Source organism: Xenopus laevis, chromosome 5S (genome assembly GCF_017654675.1).
Source record: "Xenopus laevis strain J_2021 chromosome 5S, Xenopus_laevis_v10.1, whole genome shotgun sequence".
NCBI lineage: Eukaryota > Metazoa > Chordata > Amphibia > Anura > Pipidae > Xenopus > Xenopus laevis.
The window spans coordinates 27422967-27442763 of NC_054380.1; the positions used below are offsets into that span (position 1 = coordinate 27422967).

The following is a 19797-nucleotide window of genomic DNA, read 5'->3' on the forward strand; positions in this document are numbered from 1 at the left end:
TCCCTATGGTTTCTTAATTTAGTTTATGCATTTAAATTGCTGTATTAGTGATTAGAGACATTCTGATTTATAGCAACTGTCATTTGCATAAAATAAAGAACATAATACTTAGGGGCCCATTTACTTAGCTCGAGTGAAGGAATAGAGGAAAAAACGTTGAATTTCGAATGTTTTTTTGGCTACTTCGACCATTGAATTGGCTACTTCGACCTTCGACTACGACTTCGAAGTCGAACATTTCAAACTAAAAATCGTTCGACTATTCGACCATTCTTTAAAAAAAACTTCGACCCCCTAGTTCGCCACCTAAAACCTACTGAAGTCAATGTTAGCCTATGGGGAAGGTCCCCATAGGCTTTGCTATCTTTTTTTGGTCGAACAAAAATCGTTCGATCGATGGATTAAAATCCTTCAAATCAAATGATTCGGTAAATCCTTCAACTTCGATATTCGAAGTCGAAGGATTTCCATTTGTCAGTCGAATATCGAGGGTTAATTAACCCTCGATATTCTACCATAAGTAAATTTGCCCCTAAGTTTTGTGTAGGCTATCCATAACTGTTTAATGGTATGCCATTTGTGTACTATTCTGTTTTAAACCGGGTCACGTTACCTTTCATCCTTACATTGTTTATAGTTAATACAGCAATTTTCACATTTTGGTGGAAATCAATTTAATATTTTGGTTACACTAAAGATTACAATCTGGAAAATAAAAGAAAGGAAACCACCTTAACATGCTGCCACTAGTTTTCTGAGCAGAGATGCAAAATTATCCAATGAAAAAATTAGTGGGCAGAATGCAAATATGTGTGAATTCAACAACTAAAAAATATGGAATTGACATATACACAAAATGTATTTGATCTGGCTAATATTATGTCTAAAATAGAAGATTGTTGCATTCCTATTAAATAACATCTTTAGTGGAAAAATAAGCAACTATATCTTGACGCAAGCCTGTTGCACATTCATACAATAAATAATAGAATTTTAATCACATGGAACATCTATCAAAGCATTTAACTACACACAACCTAATGTTTTTCACTTATTATGAAACCCAACTACGCACATCTATGGCACCTCTTGGTCAATAATCAGGCAATCATATATAGAGCATCAAGCATTTCAATAATGGGATACCATGCTTTAACTTAATGAAAATATTTCTTTGAAGAAACGCTAATGGGAAAAAAACAGCTTTATTGGCATAAAGCAGTGCACTTTTGTATCCTTTAAATCAGAAAAGCATATAAAATCGAAACATTGTTTAGAAGTGATCCAGCGTATATTTTTTTTTTTTCAAAACTATTCTTTTTAGTGGAAATTGCTTAACATCTAAAGTTAAGTGTGGTCCCAATAATTTTAAATACATGTAAATAATATCAAAATTATTTTTTTTTTTAGAAATAAATTATTTTTTTAGTTTCTGCTTGCTAGACTCCCTGAAAGGAACCAGTATGATTTTAGCACCACAAAATACAACTAATCATGAAGTCGATTTTCTTTTAGTAACCAGAGCAATAGTGCATGCTCGCTGTCTTTTAACTTAATATGTGGGTATGACAAGAAAAACATTGCATTTTTGATATTTTTACATTATATTTTCTGCTCTTTATTATTAACATTTTAATCACTACCCTTTGTCCTAGTATTGTAGTACTTAAGATTTTATATTTACACTTCGAAAAGTAAGCAAAAAAATGACACAATTTTTGTTACGTAGGAATTAGTAAGAATAATTATTTAGTGGTATAATGTATTCAAATGGCACCAAGAATTGTATGCAATCTTTTTTATTTGGAAATGAAGGCCACTTATCGCAGCCTTTGATCCTTGCTAATAGAAACTGGTTCAGTGTCATTCCATTCGCTCTGTGCTTACTAGTGAGAATGGAATATACCGTCTTGGGCTTCACTTGTCAAACAACCACAATTACTTAGGAACTAGAAACAACCCAAACCCTTATGAAGTGGAGGTGAATCCGAGAACTGAATTTCTTAGGCTCACGACTTTTCAATAAGGCACAAGAACAACTGAGGAGAAAGAGGGGTGTGATCTATTTTCTAACTTTCAGAGTCTGACAGTAAGGGGGTACAGGGCAGGCCCAGTATGGCCCAATATTTCATAAGTCAGCTTCCCTATGTGTGTAGAGCCAGAGATCATTTAAGAGTGCTGCAAAATGATTTTCAACTTCACTAGAAACAGCCTCCATTATTTATATTAAACTAAAATTCCAATTATTTTGGTTTAAAATAATTGTGCCATCCTCTAAACGTTTTTACCATTCAGATTGTGCTTTAAAACAATATTACTTTATTTTTAAAAGATATCATTTCAGCATAAAAGATAATGTTTTGGAACTTGTACCTCTTTAATGTAATAAATATATATATATATATATATATATATATATATATATATATATATATATATATATATATATATATATATATATATATATATATATATATATATATATATATATATATAGTGCTACGTTAAGACATGTCACTTTCTGCCTAGGGCTTAACATATTTGATTAAATCATCTCTTTGTCATTTAAGTTTGTACTTCATCTTCAGAAGGGCTCAGGCAATAATCAGATTCTATCACATTGGTCCTTTATACTGATTGCCTGACAGATGTCTAATTCCAGGACATGAACCTGCAGCATCTCCAAGTTTCTTCCACATAACCTAAAATCATAGAGATAGAAAACATTATTATAGTTTCACTGCACATAAAATATGCATCAATAGAATAACAAAACAATGATCAAAAGTGGCAAGCACTGGAACAGCCTGACTACCTAAACAGAGAGAAAAAGATAGCTTTCAGTCTTTACTCCGTTGTCATGTTCATAAAAACAATTCAAAATGCAGCCTATAAACTTTGACTTAGATGTGTAATTTTTCTCTTATTCCACCAAAATACTTTAAAAACATTTCTGTAACTAAACACAAATAGTATGGGATTTAATGTTTAACACCTGGCTTGTAGTGGTTATGAAATTGATGCACTCTTCTCAAGCTATGCAGGCACTTGTCCTAGCTGGAGTTTATGACCATAAGAATCAATTGTTAATGTTATTGAAGAATGTCATTTGAAACTGGCATCATTTTCTTTCTAGCCATTTCTTATAATCTAAATACTGTATCATAGGGATGCACCTAATTCAATATTTTCATGTAGAAAGCAAATGTTTATGGGGCACTATATCATACGCTTTGGCAAAATCCAATATATATATATAAATATATATTGTATATATATACAATGATGTTTCTGACTTAGATAACTAAGGTAGAAAAAAGCAATAAAATCAAACATTTTACAAGAAAAATTCTGCTTATGTCCTTGATTTTTTTTTCATTATTTATCAGAGATGACAAATACTTGTCTTGGTCCTTTTATGTAATTCTTTCGATTATAGACACACTTCCTATTGATAAAGCATTTTTTTGTTTGACAAATTCATCATTTCTAACAGCACACTGACTACAATGCTCTTAACTTTCATTGGATTACCAATGCATACAGTGGGGGGGTTATTTATCAAAGTCCGAATTCTGACCAAATCCGCACGGGTTTTTTGGGCTTATTTATTAATACACTTTCCGAAAATTTTGTTTGTGGGAAAAAATCTGAAAAAGAACATGAAAAATCAGATTTTCATGATTTTTTCGGATTTTTCCCCCGAAAACTCTGAATTTTGCCTGAAAACTCCGAAAACTTCGGGGTATTGCCAAAAACCCAGCGCACATCAAAAAATCATTGGGACTTCTTCAATTGACTTAGATGCAACCTTGACTGGTCTAAGATGCCAGATTTCAGATTCTGACTTTCCCATACTCGGGGTTTAATAAATTCCGAAAAATTCCTGATTTTTTTTAAAAGTCTGATTTTGCATTCAGAGCTTATTAAATAACCCCCTAAGCTTCTGCATTTGAGATCTATAGTTTGACTTCAATAGAATCCTACCTCCATGGGTTAAATACTGTGGTGCTCTATCTGGGAACTTTGCTGCTCTTCAGTTCCATACATGTAGCAATAACAAAGAGAAATCAGATGGCACTCACCACTTGAGAAAGGGGGTTGATCCCCTGAAACATTGTGCAGAGATCTGAATAAATCATAAAAATTCAGCACATTTGCTTGATTTCTCTTTGTTATTGCTACTGATCTATAGTTTGATTCATTCTCCTTTATGGGCATTTAAAGTGATACTATAAAACTATTCTCAAAAATATTAATGTTCATTAGAGTTACCTATAGATCATGGTAAACTCACTGTTTGCCAACCTGAGTCTTTTCCCAACATGTCAGAATTTCCCGCAATGGACTAATTTAGCACAAATATATATGCTCCCTCATAAAGCAACACAGGAGATCAGATAGGTCATGTTAAAGCATTGTGCAAATACTGAGGATGAAAATATAAGTGCACACAAAGTCAAGGTTATGATAGTTGTAAAAAAGGGGTTAATTTCTGATGACATCACTTTAAAGGGACCAACCATAAAGCAATTCCCATGGTGCCCCATAATTCTCTACAGAAGTTAATAAAAACTTAATTACACATGGAAAACCATTCAATAATTAGAAATTGACTAACCAAACACTACTTTATAGATACTGGAGAATTCACCAATGAGAATGCTGAGTGCTATTCCAGGCATTTTCCTGTAAACTTAAATATGGAGACTACTGTGCCATTTTGTCTTCAATATATGATGCTGCAATCAGACATGGGGATAAAGGACAGACTTTTTATGTGTGAGGATAACTGTGTTCAAAACATCCATCACCAATTTTATATAAAAGTACACAGATCTAGATTTACACAGATCAGGTGGGATTCCCATTGCAGGCTAATTTAGCATTTTAATGTAGTCACAGGACCTGGAAGTCTGGGAAAATTTAAAAAAAACAACTCTGATGTTTCTGGATAACGGCTCCCAGAATGCTTTGTTAACCTTGTTACCTTGTTAATATGCTCAAGTAGGCTGGAAACAACTAAATAAAGTCTGGTTGAGCTATGCAATATAATAGGATTTAGTGCCCCTGCAAAGCATTCGGTTAATTACGTTTTATAGTAACTTTTCTCTTGACTTTACTCTACCAGGCCATAGCTATAGCAGTCTTATATAAGTGTAGATCAGGAACCCAATTCTTTTTTTCCTACCAAGAAGCACCCCATGCTTTAGAGTAGCACACTTTTAACATGACAGACAGGCATTTGGATCTGCCATCCCACTAACACAGGGAGGACATTCCGTTTTTTTGGTTCCCTGTCTGGTAGCAACCTATTTGCTATTACAGGGACCTAGTTGGGATGGGACCTGGGAAGAAAGGTGTGTCAAAGGGTGGTTTATGGTGTGCGTTTTGGGAGGACAAGGGCGTTAATACACTGAAATGAGGTACCTAAAACACAAAAGTTAAAAAAACAAAAGAAAGGTAAATGGATCATATTTAATGATATAGTCGCACTGTTTTAAGATTTCACTGTAATATTTAATTTATTGCAAACAATGGGCCACCAGAATAAATGCACCAGATGTTACACTATGAAACTCACAATTTGTCTACAGGAGAACAGTGAAAGAATAATAAATCAAGGAAGTTGTGATTGGGGGAAGAAGGGAAAATAAAAACAGCTACAATGGATTAGAATGGGGATTCTTATCAAGCACAGGCAAATAATGGATAGGCATTAGGAAAAAGGTGGAAAGATTTAGAAATACAGCATAATAAGGTAATGCAGGTAGAATACATTATCTTATATATTTTTCTTATATGGACACAGTTAGGGGCCCATTCACTAAGTTTGAGTGATGGAATATAGGAAAAAAAGTTCGAATTTTGAATGGTCGAATATGGCTACTTCGACCATCGAATGGGCTACTTCGACCTTCGACTACGACCTTTGACTTCGAACGATTCCAACTAAAAATCGTTCGACTATTCGATAATCAAAGTACTGTCTCTTTAAAAATTTCTTCGACCCCCTAGTTCGCAACCTAAAACCTACCAAGGCCAATGTTAGGCTATGGGGAAGGTCCCCATAGGCTTGCTAACACTTTTTTGATCGAAGGATTATCCTTCGATCGATGGATTAAAATCCTTTGAATCGTTCGATTAGAAATATTTAATCATTCGATCGAACGATTATTCCTTCGATCGTTCGATCGAACGAATTGCGCAAAATCCTTCGACTTCGATATTCGAAGTTGAAGGATTTACATTCGGCAGTCGAATATGTAGCTGAAAATATAAATCTTTGTACACACTTTTAAAACAAGTCCATGCAGGATGCCCCAAAAATGTGTTTTTACTCGTCAGATTGAGACAAAAAAAATGGTTGGTTGATGGTATTACAATCAGGACAGCCTACTCTGCATGGCTAAGGCAAAGTTCCATTTTAATGACGACAAACAACAATATTGGTGCAGCATATGAATGCCATTTTTTGGCAGCAGTCTTATACAATTTGATGTGAGCAGCCATTCCAGTAGCCCTCCTATATAAGTCATAATTTGTGTGAGGCCTTAAAGCAACGCTTACATTTTTTTTTTAGAATTCATCTGTTTCATCTTTAAATAAGGAATGTGCTGGCAGCATCCATGAATGCCATACTCTCAAAAAGGCTTCTCAGCTAATATACATTTTTATTAAAATCAGTAACTTCTCCCTAAGCAAACACAATTTTTCATGAATATGCGTTTTAAAATTAACAGTCTCCTTGAGGGCTTGCTTTTGTCTGTGCTTTTATCTTAAATATTGCAATATTAAACTCACAACATATAATATTTTGGAATAAGCACTACAAGTTATAAGAAAATAGCTTTTATTAACGTAGAAGTAATAAACCTAGATTAGAAATTACGGGGTTATTTACTAAAACTCAAATTTCTCTCATTTGAATAATAAAAAATCCAACCAAACGCCCAAACCCAAATACCCTTTTTTAAATAATTTTTCTAGAAAAAAAAATGCTGCAACAAAATCGAGCGTCAATTTGACTTTTTCAAACTGATGCTCTGAAAACTCAACTTTTTAGAGTTGACACCCGAAAACCCTGATTAGTTCGGATTAGGGAAAGAAAACCAGCGCAAACAGTCCAAAACTTTTCACAACCATGAAGACATAAAACATATTTAAAAGGTAAAAGGACCATCTGTCATTGACTTCTTCATGATTTTGACAGGTTTTAGCTGGGTATTTTCAGATTTGAATTGTTAACGCTTCGGGCATGATAAATCATGAACAATTCAAGGTTTTTTCCTCTAAAAAGTTTGAGTTTTTCCCCTTTAAAACTCATCTAAAAAAATGTGAGTTTTAGTGACAACCCCCTAAATTAGTATTTTGATATATTTTACATAAAAAAACTATGCACCTTTTTCGCCCTCAGCTGGCTTCCGCCACATGATTTAGTCCCGCCCCCTATCTCACCACTTTTGGTCTGCGGTAATAGAATTCCTAGCAACCAACCTGACCTTCCCCAGTGGTTGCTCCAGGAACATGCCTTCTGGGTGTACTGGATGATATCATCCCGCAAAAATACTCAGAATACTGCTCTTCTATGCCAAAAATATGGTGGCTATGCATTGGATGGGCCCAACACCCCCAACAGTAAAGGCATGGAGGGAACTGTTTAATGAAATGGTTCCACTATATAAACTGACCTACCAAAACAGAGGATCCAACACTAAATTTGTATAAAGTATACAGAATGTAAGACAGTACTACCTATCCCTTCCAAATACATAGAGTATGTGACCTAGAAATTTGAGATTAATTCTTATGTGTTTTGTAGTCCTTCACTAGTCACCGTGTTGATCTGTACTTTTTGCTAGACTCCATGTAATAAAAATGAGTGGTTGAGTTATGTTTTGTTTGTTCTTTATGTTTAAAATAAAATAATAAAATTCTAACTTTGGAAAAATAAAGTATGCACCTTTTTGTCAGGATTCGGATTTGGTCAGATCCAATTGCCTTGTCGAACCAAATCCAAACCCTTAAAATCACATGGAGCTAAGTAAAATCTCGGGGTTATTTATCAAGGTCTGAATTTATGTTAGTATTTGTAATATCAAACTTCAAGCAACTCTGAATTCCCGAATGGACCTTATTTATGAAGAAAAATGCCGGAAAAAATAGGGTCGGCCAAACTTCGGAGCTTTCCCCGAAAACTCAGAATTGTTCTTTTTTTGAATACAGCCTATTAACCCGCAGAAAAAGACTTTGATTTTTTAAATACATTTAAGTTGGTCTCTTTTTACTTTAAATTTCAAAGTTATGGGAGTTGAAAAAAACTCCCATTACTCATTCTGCCCCAAAGTGTGAAAAACTACGGAAAACTTTTATATAAACCAGCACCAAGAAAAACCAGTCAAGAAACTTTAGAAGTCAATGGGAAATGCTCGGATCCTATTGGAACTCTTTTTAGCCATCCAGACTCAAATTTTTAGAGGTATTCATATTTTTAATGCATTTTAGCATTTTTTTCTATTTTTCCTATTCAGATCTTTTAATTACTTTCATGGTATTTATGGTTTTAAAGAAAATAAGTTTAATAGTACTTTCAAGAAGCTCTAATGCCACTAAAATTCGACTTTCAATAAATGGGCCTCCAGGTCACATAGTTTAAGAAACCCTCAAATTAATATTTGAAATCTAGATTCACCTGAATTCTTTGTAAAATATTCAGTATTCATCTAAATCCAAAAAACATTGATATAGCACGTGCATAATGCATGTTAAACATTAATTTTGCTAATTATTACTAATACTGGACCCTAAATTCTATAAAACAAAATTTAGGTCCCATTGTGGTGCACAATAGAACCTATAGGAATTGTATTATTTTTTTGAATTATGCCCAGTTTTTGGATTAAATAAGCATTATAGGTTTTCTTGCATCTCTTTTTTTATGTTTTTTTGTAACCATAGAGAACCAGGGGGCATAGTGAAACAGTTTTATGATTTGTTTTAGTGGGTTATTTATCAAAATCCGAAATGTTCTCACTATTTTCTGAAAACCACTCTGACCAAATCTGCCCGGACTTTCTCACCCCCTATTTATCTCAACATATTCATGAAAAAATTTATTGCGCGGGAAAAACACTAAAATCATAAAAGAATTAAAATCATATAATGTTGTTACCAAAAACGGCAACTTTTTTGGATTTTATACCTGAAACTAGAAAATCTTCAGATTATTGAATGAAATCCAGAGCAGATCAGGATATCAACAATCAAATGTCAATGGGACATCTGCTATTGACTTCTATATGAACTCGGCAGGTCTGAGTTGAAATACTTTTTTATTCAGACTTTTTACACCATCGGGTTTTAATACATATCGAAAAATTCAAGTTTTTTTCCCCTTTAAAAGTCTGACCAGAAAAAAATAACCCTCTTAATTTTAAAATAATCCCTTTCTAATACAGCGTTGCCATCTGTGCAGTCTGATAACGTATATATTAATAATAAAGTATATATTGTATAAATTAAAAGATACAGTAAATGGTGTCTACAGTAGGGATATAAAAGGGTCTACTTAGAAAAAAAAATTATATATTTTTAAATAGCTTTTCTCACTGTTTTTCTATTCGGTGTAGTAAAGTTTAGCAAGTTATTAGTCAGCCAGTTTTCTAAGAACAACTATGATGTTTTGATTCAGTAAATGCCACTGATGTACAGTAAAGGTCAAGGATAATCTCAAGAATGGAATCTCAGTTGAGAACAGTACTGCAACAGAATTGCTTGTTAATTGCTGCTGAACAGAAAATACAAGAATCCAGTGTTTGTATGATACATGGGAACAGGTAATACTCACCCCTAGCAAACATTTTTATTCTATAAAGTCAGCATCTAAGTAAATTTGAGATGGAGTGTTGCATTTGGGGCAAAAGACTAATGTAAAAATAGAAACAGTTTTGAAGGAACATAGCGCACTTGTATCAATGATTTCTTGTTTTATATGCTCATTTTGATTAAAATTTTTTGTACGCATGTCTGAAAAGACACTTGTGTCAGAAATCGGCGCGTCAACACTATTTGAATGCCCATTGACTTTAACGCCAGCGTAAGCTTGGGTGCTGGTGTCAATTTCCAATTTTCATGAAAATGTCAGATTTTCAAGATTTTTCGTGAAAATTTGAGATTTTCATGATTTTTTCGTGAAACTTTCCAATTTCACGATTCTCCTGTGAATTTTTTCACTAAACGGGAGAAATTTGCCTATCACTAATAATAAATGACTTGAAATCCTCTGTACCATTGACTGCCATTCATTTTTACTCACAGAGTTCATGTCAAAAGCAATTTCTGAGCCGCCCCCCCTTATTTTTTTGTTTAAGGTTAAGCTCTGCGTATATTAAAGAGCAAAATTTACGGGCGCTTCATTGCCAGCGAATACATTTGAGAAACTGTGGCAAAAATTCACAGGTGAAAAATCTGCAGCGAAAAAAACATAAAACAAAATGTGCGCGTCAGAATTGTCACGTGTCAAAATTATTCGGACGCAGACTGACTTTAACGCATTTGGACAAAACAGTCGTGCGTATAAAAATTTTCGCTCGCGTCAAAATAATTTTGACTTCTGACTTCAATGGGTTTTGCAAATTTTTTGCCGTTTTGTGAATTTTTCAGTAAATTCGCAAATTTTTCACAAAGCTTAATGGCACAGATTCGCCCCTCACTAGTAATTATAATCAGTTATCTGATAGCCTGGGCTGGTGCAGTTTCTCACTGGCCTGGGGTAATCACTGGTGGATGCCTAATATTTGCACTTCTCAGTGAGCACCATCTTCTTCTTCCGCTTCTTGCTTTTCAAAGGCCCCAGGCCAATGCATGTGCAGTAGCGGAAAAAGTCAGCTTTTTGCTTAAAGTTCTGCTCTCATTCTACTGCACATATGCACCTTGCGCAAACATAGTAGCATCATTATAAGGTAGTGTTTAATGAGTACTCCAGTGGAGCCATTTTTGCAGTAAAATTCTTGTTTTCAGTGCAGAGATTTTATGTGTGCTAAAACGTTGGCATATGTTTTATTTCGTCAAGAAATTTATTTCTCACTTTTTTTACTATGTGAAAAATCATGGGGAAAATGAACACCAATGGCAACATTACAAACAAATGCAAAAGTAGCACTATTAGAATTTCTCCAAGAATTTTTTTTTGGCAAAAAAACAGAAAAAAACCCATTGACTCTAATACATATAGAAAGATTTCTGGAAAAAAGCACCAATTGACTAATGCATTTGGCAATATTTTGCTCTTTCACAAATGGTTTCATAGTTTCTCAAAGTGAAATGGGGCAGTTTTGCTCATTATTTCCAAACAAATTATGCTTAGTGATCCCAGCATAGTATTTTGCTATAACAGGCAGTGGAAGAACTGTCTGAAGACTGGATTGAAACACAATACTAGGGATATGGGAGATAAGGAACCTTTCTTCCAGTCAGCTTGATACACTAACGTAGGCAAGACTAAAACCGTAGCCTCAGTAACTCCTTTATCCATGCTAGGATACAGCTAAAAAGAGTAAAGGAAAATCATTGTTAATTTACTTTTTAATATTTCCATTGGACAAATACAGAATAAAGACATATAAGAAGGTATATTAAAGAGCTATTGATGTATTGTATAACTCATTCTTTGGTTTTGTAATGTAATGCTTTGGATATAACAGGGGCCATAGGAAACATTAAAGCAGTTTCTGGTTTCTGAATTCCACTTCTCTGTACTGCAACTTGCATCTTTATATGTGTCACATGCCTTTACACATCATCCCTGTAGCAAACTATGAACCAAAATTTCCAAAGGAAAAAAATTGTACTTATACTTTAATTTTTTAATTATAACAGAAAGTATAAAACCCTCTCAGCTCCTGTCTGAGGCTGTAGGGTTTTAACTATTTGGCACTGGGTAAAACTTTAATTCGAATCTTGTCCAGGAAAATAGCCTCCTTCACTCTGTTCTGCCTGTGCTTTTAAAGGGATACTGTCATGGGAAAAATTTTTTTTTCAAAATGAATCAGTTAATAGTGCTACTCCAGCAGAATTCTGCACTGAAATCCATTTCTCAAAAGAGCAAACAGACTTTTTTATATTCAATTTTGAAATCTGACATGGGGCTAGACATATTGTCAAATTCCCAGCTGCCCCAAGTCATGTGACTTGTGCTCTGATAAACTTCAATCACTCTTTACTGCTGTACTGCAAGTTGGAGTGATATCACCCCCCTCCCTTTTACCCCCACAGCAGCCAAACAAAAGAACAATGGGAGGGTAACCAGATAACAGCTCCCTAACAAAAGATAACAGCTGCCTGGTAGATCTAAGAACAACACTCAATAGTAAAATCCCATGTCCCACTGAGACACATTCAGTTACATTGAGAAGGAAAGACAGCAGCCTGCCAGAAAGCATTTCTCTCCTAAAGTGCAGGCACAAGTCACATGACCAGGGGCAGCTGGGAAATTGACAAAATGTCTAGCCCCATGTCAGATTTTAAAATTGAATATAAAAAAATCTGTTTGCTCTTTTGAGAAATGGATTTCAGTGCAGAATTCTGCTGAAGCAGCAGTATTAACTGATGCATTTTGGAAAAAAATAATTTTCCCATGACAGTATCCCTTTAAGCATGACTAATATGAATGAGCTTATCATGAAGAATGGAGAATGCTAGTTTTTTTTTTAAAAAAAATTGAGCGTTGTTTTTAACTATTGTTGAGTATTATTTTGAGTATTTTTTTAAATTGAAGCAATTAGCACAATATGTACAGACTGGGTGAAAGCAGCAAAGGTAAATATTGTTTCTTTACATCATTGTACAAGATATTCTTGATGTCCTTAACTGCTAAAGTTCAAGTTACCCTCATCGCTTTTTAAAAATCACTGTGTTACTGATTAAACTAGACTAGACATATTCATGCATTGTAGAAAGACAGACATGGAATGATAGATAATGTAAATAGGGTATAGAATAACAAGTTTTCGTAGACCCACTTACTCTTTAAAAAGCGTGTATTTATTTACTATGATTCAGCATGACACCAAATTGCACACCATATACTATGATGCTTTTTGAAATTTTACCTAATTTGTCTAAAAAGCTGTGTTCCTACACTTAGGGGCAGATTTACTAAGGGTCGAATTTCGTACAAAAAACTTCGAAATTCGACCATCGAATTCAAAAACTTTGAATTCGAATATCGAATTAGAAGTTTTTCAACAAATTTGGCAATCCTGCGGTCGAATAACGAATAACGGTTCGAACTATTTGAACGATTTTTATCGATGGATCAAAGGATTTCTATTCAACCAAAAAAAATGTAGAAAAGTGCTGTGGAAGGTCCCCATAGGATAACATTGAACTTCGGTAGCTTTAATTTGGCGAAGTATGAAGTTGAATTTTTTTTAAAGAGACAGTACTTCGATTATCGAATGGTCCAATAGTCGAACGATTTTTACTTCCAATCGTTCGAATCAAAGTCGAATATAGCCCATTCGATGGTCGAAGTACCCAAAAATTTACTTCGAAATTCGAACTTTTTGACATTCGAACCATTCACTTGAGCTTAGTAAATCTGCCCCTTAGAGTCTTATGTTGGGTTGAAGGTGATTTTAGAGGTTTTCGAAACCACGACAGTCGTTGAATTGATTAAAAATTCCAACCAAAAAAAGTAAGAAATAAAAAATGTGATTTAGCGAAAAAAATGTATCGAAAAAAATCAGAAACATTCTAACATTCTGATTGGTTTGCAAATGGTCCAATAGGATCAGCGCACATCCCATTGACTTCTACAGTAGCTTAACAACCCAACTTTGGCAGGAAAGGCTTTTGTGGGTATTTTTACTTGATAAATCTTGGATTTTAATAGCTTTTTATAAACAGGAATATCACAGAGTTTTTGTGAAAAAAAATAGGAATTTGATTGTTCATAAATGGGCCATTAAGTTAAACACGTCACAAAAAAGCATGATGATTTCAACAATTAATGTGTTTTTAAGAGTTCATAAAGGCAAAAAAATCACAGAGAAATTGCAGCAGTTGCCGTTATATATAAATAGTGCATCGATCCCATATATATATATAAGTACTTCTGAAACTGTCTAGTAAATGCCATAATGAAGTACTATATCATGGTCATTGAGGAGTTTTCCAGAAAGCATCTTCCTCTTTAGCAGCCAATAAAAAGGCATAAGGGTCTGCTGGAAACTGTATTGATTCTGAACACAAATAATGTGTAATTAATGTTGCAGAAACAGAGAGCTATATTAGTTACTTGTCTTTTATTGCTTGACCCAAGGTCAAATATATAGTTATTAAACATGAGCACAAAACGCAATTCACACACAGAAATAGTTTTCACACCATTAAGTTTACACTTTTTGCACAAATCCCCACAGGAAATAAGGAATTTCGAACTAAAAGTTAATGGATTTATTTAAAAATAGTCATCTGTTATACATATAATGTAAATTATTTAAAATATATATACAGGTATGGGATCTGTTATCTGGAAACATGTTATCCAGAAAGCACCGAATAACAGAAAGGCCATCTCCAATAGACTCCATTTTATCCAAATAATCAAAATTTTTCTCTGTAATAATAAAATAGTACCTTGTACTTGATCCAAACTAAAATATAATTAATTATTTTTGGAAGCAAACCAAGCCTGTAAGGTTTATTTAATGTTTATTAATATTTAATTTTCTTGTAGACTTATGATATGAAGATCCAAATTTTGGAAAGATCCATTATCCTGAAAACCCGAGCATTCTGGATAACAGGTCCAATACCTGTATATTGATCCAGTACAGTTAGGTTGTATTATGAATTTTGCACTGTGCACTTTTAAGATGTACTTGAAGGTTTTAAGAAGTTTTATTACCTACACACTATGCACTGGCGCAAACCATAGCATTTGCAATCTTTCTTCCATCTGAAGTGGTCACTTAACAGTTCGCAAAAGCTTTCTTAAATACGGACAAAGCAAAAGGCATACATTTTCGCACAGTGAACAGTTTTTCCATTACCAACTTTTATTACATCCCCCGTGGGTTGATCTATTTTCTGTCCCCTGTCTATCGCAGAAATCAATGGAGTTTATTGGATTTACAATACAAGCCTTAGTTTGGCCTTACAAACCTATGTTATTGCGCTCATTACTTTATTCTCCAATAATCATGCATACCTATTTTCTATTTTCTCTACTTTTATCTGCACCCATCTCTTCCCCATCCTTCAATATACATTGCTTAATCACTTCAAAAGCAATATCTATACTAAAAGAAATTACATTGCACAGATCCTCCTAGCTGTCCCTTTGTCTCCGCTTCTTCTGTGCTTATTCTCCCCTCTGATTAAAGATGATATTTCAAAACACGTTTTCCTTATATTTTACTACCTGTCCTCTCAGTCCAATTGAATGTTCTTCTTCTCCTCCTCTTCTTCACGTACAATGTGCATTAATCACCCTAATGGTTTTAGTAACCCTATCACATCTCTTTCTCTAATCTAATCTAATCATCTCTAAACTACTTGAGTGGTTAGTATATAATGGCCTTGTTTTCTTTCTTACCTTGCATTGCTTGACTGACAACAATCTAGTTTTTGGCCACAACATTAATCAGAAAATGCTCTAACACGTCTCACCTATGACCTGCTAATTGCAAATTCCACTTCTCCTTAAATAGTCGTTGATCTCTCAGCAACTGTTGACATAATGGATTGCCCTCTTCTCCTCTAGTTTCCTTTCTCTTGGCTTGTTGTGAAACGTTCTTGTTATTGTTTGCTTTTATCATTCTCAGCAGTGTTTCATAACCTCCTTACAATCTTGACAACCCCCATTCCATCTCTTTGCATCCCAAGGTGGTTAGTACACAATAGACAAGATCAAGGTTGTTAAAAGAATCTGTTTTTAAATGGGATTGTTTTTCTATCAGCATGAATTAATGCTGGCTAGTGATGGGCAAATTTGTCCAGTTTTGCCTCGCTGAAAAATTCACAAAAAACGGCAAACGACAATCCTTACGTGCACAACAATTTTTATACACGCAAATTTTTTTGGATGGTGCAGATTTTTCAGTGGCAAATTTTTGGCATGGTTTTGCAAATTTATTCGCAGGAGGCGAAATATGGAAATTTGCCACAAATCCATGCCTGGCGAATTTATTTGCCCATCACTAATGGGCTAAAGAGAAACAGAACCCCAATCTTTTCCAACTACTAGCTCCCTGAACAGCCCCCTACCCTCTCCTAAACCATATCAACTCTACTTCAAAATGTAGAGTACTCACTAAAAGTGTCCCAATAATCTTCAGTTATTGGGGCTAGTCAAACACCTTTCACAGATTCATAGGACTGTACATGTACCTCTAGACTGAGGATCAATTTTAGATATTATATATACCGGGACTCAAGGTAATGTAAATTTTTTTTGTTGCTAGGGTCATTAATGCACTTAAATCAAGCCAGGATTGAACACCACATTAAAGTGAACAGAATAATTCTGATTATTTAGTCAAGCAATTTTCTTTGTAGAATTCAAGGCAAATCGTCCGACTGAATTCATCACTCCTTTTCTTTCTTTGTAGAATGTTCAATAATACTATCACAAAACCTATACTGGTTCTTAATTATCTAGCAGGAGCAGTTTTGCCATACTTTCTACCTGAAATAATGCTTTCCTTTTAAGATCTTCTTGTGGTTCAATGAACAGTCAATAGCTTCTGATGTCATGGATCACAGATATTTTCTCTCATTAGGAGTTTAAGGGATTGTAAGTATGTTCTACACACGCACACACAGCAATGACCAATATCTGACAGACAATTCATTTAGACATTTCCCAAAGTAACATGAATAAACAAACCAACCTGTAAATAATTGCAACTGGAATAATCAATATCTTTTTTTTTTTTTTGTTTGTTTGTTTTTGTTGTCGTGTGTTTCAGACTAAGAAGTTGAATATGGTGGCATTAAAAAGACCATGTTGTAACATAAAAAGACTGAGTAAAGTAAATGCTTAGTCAAACAGACTTATAATTATTATAATTAAAATATTTTGCCCACCTTTGTACTAAAGGAGGGTGACTTTTAAGTTATATACATTTTATTATAATCCTGGAATAACATTCATTGTGTGTATATATATGTGTGTATATATAATCCAAGGAGGTGCCAGCACTCTCGAAAAACCAAATAATGTGCCTGGGTGCAGAAACAAATGCTATGTAAACTTCAAAAGGAGTCCGCACTCTCAGGTCTTAGAAGTACAATTTATTTTATTAATAAAAGCTACAGACTGATGTTTCGGCCTCCCTAAGGCCTTTCTCAAAGTATCAAATAGACAATGGATATGCCTTATATATACATACTGGCAGGAAAACAGCTTCAGTAGAGATGACGTGTAGCCTTCGTCAGATGCAAGTGCCCGATGTTTCAAATATCGCTCAAACTATGTATATCTAGCTTCCAATTGTATTAAACACTAACAGGGGAATGTAATAAAAGTCGCAAAGAGCAAAACAATTCTCACCAATAAGACTAAAAATCCACATCTCCCAATGTAATATTGTTCCTTAAACTGTTATTGCATTGCGAATTTTAATTGCGCACTCATAAGAAGTGCTTGAAGGTGTCGTAATCTTTTGGAGCAAACATAATGACTTTTTCAGTAAGAAGTTTTATTACATTGACTGCGCATTGGCGCAAACTATAAAATTCGCAAACGGTCTTTCACTAACGGAAGTGGTCACTAAACAGTTTCTGGGCTCGCAAAAGCTATATTAAATTCGCACAAAGCAAAATTTGTTCGCGCAAAGGCATAACTTTTCGCATTGCGAATAGTTTTTCCGTTAGCGTTTTTTATTACATTCCCCCGTAAGCGGACAATTCATTAACTTTGAGTGAAGGGTTCGAAGTAAAAAAACTTCGAATTTCGAAGTGTTTTTTGGGCTATGTCGACCATCGAATGGGCTACTTCGACCTTCGACTTCGAATCGAAGGATTCAAACTAAAAATCGTTCGACTATTCGACCATTTTAGGCTTGGCAAAATTTTTTTGGTCGAAGGATAATCCTTCGATCGTTGGATTAAAATCCTTCGAATCATTCGTTTCGAAGGATTTAATCGTTCGATCGAAGGATTATTCCTTCGATCGCTTGATAGCAGTTTTTTCGCAAAATCCTTCGACTTCGATATTCGAAGTCGAAGGATTTTCATTCCCAGTCGAATATCGAGGGTTAATTAACCCTCAGTATTCGACCCTTGATGCATCTGCCCCTAAATGTACTAAAATTCATATTTATGCTACTATTCAATATTTATACAAATAAGTAAATCAACAGTTAAAAAAAAAAAAAAAAAAAAAAAAAAAAAAAAAAAAATAATAAGTCTAATTGCTTAACTTACTTGAGGCAGAATTATTTACGTGTATATAGGAAAGTGTATTTCTAGAAAAGAAAGTTTGTGTATTTGTTTGAAGTGAACATTTATTCAACAAATTAAAAAGACAAAAAACCCCGTAAGACTTGCTGTTAACTGTTGGGCACCCATGCAATAATAATGAACTTATTTAACCACATAAACTGTGCCGACATACTGTGCAAGAGCAAACTGTCCTTCAAAATAAAAATTACTATTTTTGTACTAGTAATGAGGACACTTTTTATATATATATACTATCCATGCACTAATTGCTAGCCCACTTAGCTGTAATGGTTCTGAATAAATAACAAAGCATGTGCTGTTCTTTGTCAAGAAGCACTCATAAAACGCATTGCAAGTAATGATACACTATAGTATAAATGTTTTTTTAGATATACTTTGTAGCAAATTGCATGAAACCGTTAATGACATAATAAGATTTATAAGTAAAGAATATTTTATTTGGGATTGTTGTCTGATTCTATTTATTCTACTTGCAAACTGCAACCAGGTTGGAGCCACCTTTGATGTACTGTATTACTGTGGAATTAGCTGTACTATATACATGTCCATTTTGATGTATCCACATTAGTGATGGGCGAATCTGTGGCGTTTCGCTTCGCCAAATAATTCACGAATTTCCAGCGAAATTCGCAAAACTGTGAAAAATTTGTCACTCGTCAAAATAATGCCTCGCAGTCCTGTTGCATGTCAAATTACTTCATCATGAGCACGTATCTGTGTTTTGCTGCTGGACATTATTTTTTGACGCGCAAAGCAATTTGATGAAACCTATCTTCTATGGGTGTTTTGTTTGTCTCACCTTTTTTCACCTTTGGGGCTACCAATGAAACATTCTCCATTACTCAAGCTTTGTAGACTGTGATGATAAATTAATAATCCCCTTGACAAAGGCTATTTTGCCGAAACGTTGGGGTTATTCTCATTTTTGCAGGTGTATCCGCCACTTGTAATTTCTTGTCTGCCTTTATTCTGTACCTAAGGGTGGTATGTATACTATGACTATGCAAAATGTTTGTTGTTTATTGTGATGATGATGTCACTGTTCCTGTCTTTTTATCAAGTAAAGCATTTTTCAAATCTTACCACCTGAGTTGGAAATTTCTATTGAGTGTGCAGAACTAATTTTCTATACATGATAAATTAATAAGGCATCTTTTGCTTTGTGACTGAATGTGTTGAATTGCATTGGATTCAACGGGAAGACCACGTGTGTTTCACTTAGTATACTGCTACACACATGCCCTGCATTGTTAGAGGACTCCTATCTTTTAAAAGAAAAAAAAGGCTCTCATTTTGCCAGTTTCTTAAAAACATCTGTGATTA

At 34.3% G+C, this 19797-nt stretch overlaps 1 protein-coding gene across 1 annotated transcript in view; it reads right to left on the reverse strand.

Moving 5' to 3' along the window:
- Positions 1 to 2480: 2480 nt before the first annotated feature.
- ccdc85a.S (coiled-coil domain containing 85A S homeolog) overlaps positions 2481 to 19797 on the reverse strand; it is a 123375-nt gene continuing 106058 nt past the window's right edge. The window contains exon 3 of the mRNA XM_041564344.1: positions 2481 to 2702. Coding sequence (XP_041420278.1) covers positions 2653 to 2702 — 50 coding nt within the window. The 3' untranslated portion in view covers positions 2481 to 2652. The remainder of the gene's footprint in view (positions 2703 to 19797) is intronic.